The 2,983-nt window shown below is 34.4% G+C and overlaps 1 protein-coding gene across 1 annotated transcript; it reads right to left on the bottom strand.

Annotated features, from left to right (window-relative positions):
• Positions 1 to 350: 350 nt before the first annotated feature.
• On the bottom strand, positions 351 to 968 carry LOC131063416 (uncharacterized protein At1g66480-like). Its single transcript, XM_057997222.2, has one exon. It carries the CDS (start codon positions 966 to 968, stop codon positions 351 to 353), a length of 618 nt encoding a protein of 205 aa, XP_057853205.2.
• Positions 969 to 2,983: the final 2,015 nt, after the last annotated feature.

Below are 2,983 nucleotides of genomic sequence, written 5' to 3'. Positions count from 1 at the left end.
TTGAGATAAACCAAGGTTAATTTTTACATCTTCAACCAAGTAACTGTGTGATATTAAGAATAAACAAACTCAAAAATAAGTATAGAGGTGAAGGTGAACATATTCCATAGGACTACACACCATTAGAGGACGCAGTGACCTTTTTTTTAGAAGAGACTACATGATTAGAAGACTTTTCTATTGTGTAGGGGCGAAAACCTCACATGCTTAATCTGTAATGGATGAATAAATGTTTTTCACAAATGCTTATGAACAAATGGTTATTAACTCATAACAGCTCGGAAGCAAATTAACATCTATGTAAACGAGATGTTAACATTAGCAGAGGAATCCATAAGCCCCTCGCTTTTTCAGCAAGTTTCACCTACGCTCCCTAAGGAAGGTTTCCATGCCAAATTCTCCTCGTTTTCCTCCCTATCTTCCTCCTCCTTTCCTCCCTCCATTTGCTGGAATTTCTCATGGTTGAGTATTGAATCCAGGATTCTTTCCACTGTATCAAAGCTCTCTTGGCTCTCACCCAGCATTTCAATAAGCTGAGCTTTTGTCAACCTGACTTTAACCCTCACAGCTCCATTATCTTCACTCATGATCTCAGAAGATGATGGGTCACAATTCATGTGAGAAATATCAGAAATGGATCTGTGTGTTAAGAGCATACTTTCAAGCCTGGACTTTGCATTCATGGGTATCCCTGAACGAACTCTTCTTGGCTCCCGTTTGTGATTCTCTACCTTTGGCAATTGAACAAGAAAATAGAGGTGCTTAGCGTTGAGAGTTGCAGATCCATCAAGAGGTTTTGCTTTCACTCCCATATGACGAACTGCTTCTGAATGCAAAATGACATAGCCCGGATAATCTGCAAGGATGTCATCAACTATGAGAGGCCCCTTCACCTTCATCACTTGCCCATCTAATTTCATTATCTTAACATGCCCATGATGTCGTCTGAACAAAATTGCGTTGCCCATCAAGTCCGATTTGAGAAACTAAGTCTTGAAGTAAGAACATCTATTATTGGGGGTATTATATTGCTTTTATAGACATGTGGATAGGTAGCGACAATTTTGTGGTCCATGAGAAACGTGTTTATTAGGATGCATGAGAAAATTATTGGGTCCGGTCAACAATGAGCAGCAGTGATTCAAGATAGCTTTGTTAGACTTCGTCTTTTATCGATCTCTACGATCATAATAGACGACAAAGAGTCCACATAACATACATGCATAAAAACATACAAATAAATCATGCAACCATGAAGGAAAAAGCTTTGCACATCTTAGAAGATGCGGTAAGAGGTAAAGAATGCTAACTTTCATTAATATGGAGCCATCTAGGGCCTGTTTATTATTGCAAAGCTACAAAAGATTGTATGTTATTGGAAGGAAACGAAGGAAGAACTAACAGTAGGCAACATGTTGCTTTTTATTTTGAAAGAGATGTTCAAACAAGAAGAAATATGGGAGGCTTATAAGAAACCCTAGCTACCAATCTATCCTTGAAATGTAACCACGTTAACGAAATCTAAGCATCTAGGACGAGTGAGAGAACACCTGAATTCATTTCTTGTTAATATATTATATGTGCTCAAGAAAGTTTATTTGGAAGAGATGGGATGTTAGAAAAGGGATTTCTACAATAGTTATTGTAAATGAAGTATGGTATAGACTTTCCTAAGAAGTTACATTAGAAAACATAAATCAAATTGTCTCAAAAGAAGTTAAAGATCTGATTTTGGTAGTTAAATAAGGTTGGTGAGAATTAATATAGGTAGATAAAGGTCCATTAAAAAGAAACATTTCAAGAATGGACATTCAATGCATATTGAAAAACAAATGTGTTTCTATAGCCTTTGGTAGCAAAAAAAGGTCCTATAGACTACTATACCCAAAAAAGAATTAAAAAGCCCAGTGGACCCTCTCCAAATCACCTATTGATGATCAAGCCTTAGGCTAAAATTGTACTTCATCTCTTATCCTACATCAAGCACAAACCTTACATTTTTGGCACTTTCACTTTTAATTGATTGTTGGACTAGATATTTTCTTATGTTTTTGGCCACCTATACTTCCTCCATGGTGAGACCATTCTTCTTTCTTTTTCTTTTCTTTGGATTCTTGTGTTCTTTATCAGAACCACTTTACATCAAGGATCGTTGGTTCCATTGGAATCATAAATCTCATAAAGGATTCTCATAGTTTCGATATGATTTTGGTTGTGATATTATATTTTTAATATAAATTATCATTATTTTAAAAAAAATTGGTATTAGAAAATATTATATGCTAGCCGATATTTTAATTTTCATTATAATTTGAAAATATAAATAGCTTAACACTTGCAAAATATAATTTTTTTGTCAATATATTATTTAAATTCTAATTTATTGTTGTACTTATTGATTAAAAATATTATTTTGAATATAACTTTTTAGTTTGGATAGTATCAATTTAATATTTATATGGATAGTTCATGCCGATGGCATAATAATGCATTTTAAGACTTTACACATGTCACATCAAATACTGATTAGTCTGTTTAAAAATAATATACATAATTGGCTACTTATTAAGGGAAGAATTTTTAATCGTCGATGACTTGTAAGTTCTGATAACATTGACAGAACAGTAATATCATTTACCTGCGCCTGCACACCGTAGTAGAAGAAGTCGGCGGATTAAAGTGATAAGTCAAAAAGGGACTGCTTTATCTTTTGAACACTTTTTTACGTGAACGCCGACTCAAATATCATTGTTTAAAGTGGTCGCCATTGAGGTTGCTTGGAAGTATACCAAAATGGCTGGTTCTTACAAACTTGTTTGGATCGTTTGGAGGAGCCAAACCACAATATTCTTCTCAACAATTTTACATTGCAAAAAGCTGCATAGATAATATGGTTCTTTTAGCTATCAAGGAAAGATGACAACTGTGATACAGTGGAAAGAACTGTTGGATAATTGATGGTGATAATAAACAACCTATATTT

This window comes from Cryptomeria japonica, chromosome 10 (genome assembly GCF_030272615.1).
Source record: "Cryptomeria japonica chromosome 10, Sugi_1.0, whole genome shotgun sequence".
NCBI classification, from domain to species: domain Eukaryota; kingdom Viridiplantae; phylum Streptophyta; class Pinopsida; order Cupressales; family Cupressaceae; genus Cryptomeria; species Cryptomeria japonica.
This window is presented reverse-complemented; position numbering and strand designations above follow the sequence as displayed.

Coding starts and splice junctions, on each gene's coding strand:
- LOC131063416 (XM_057997222.2), bottom strand. CDS start 968: ATGGGCAACGCAATTTTGTTCAGACGACATCATGGGCATGTTAAGATA.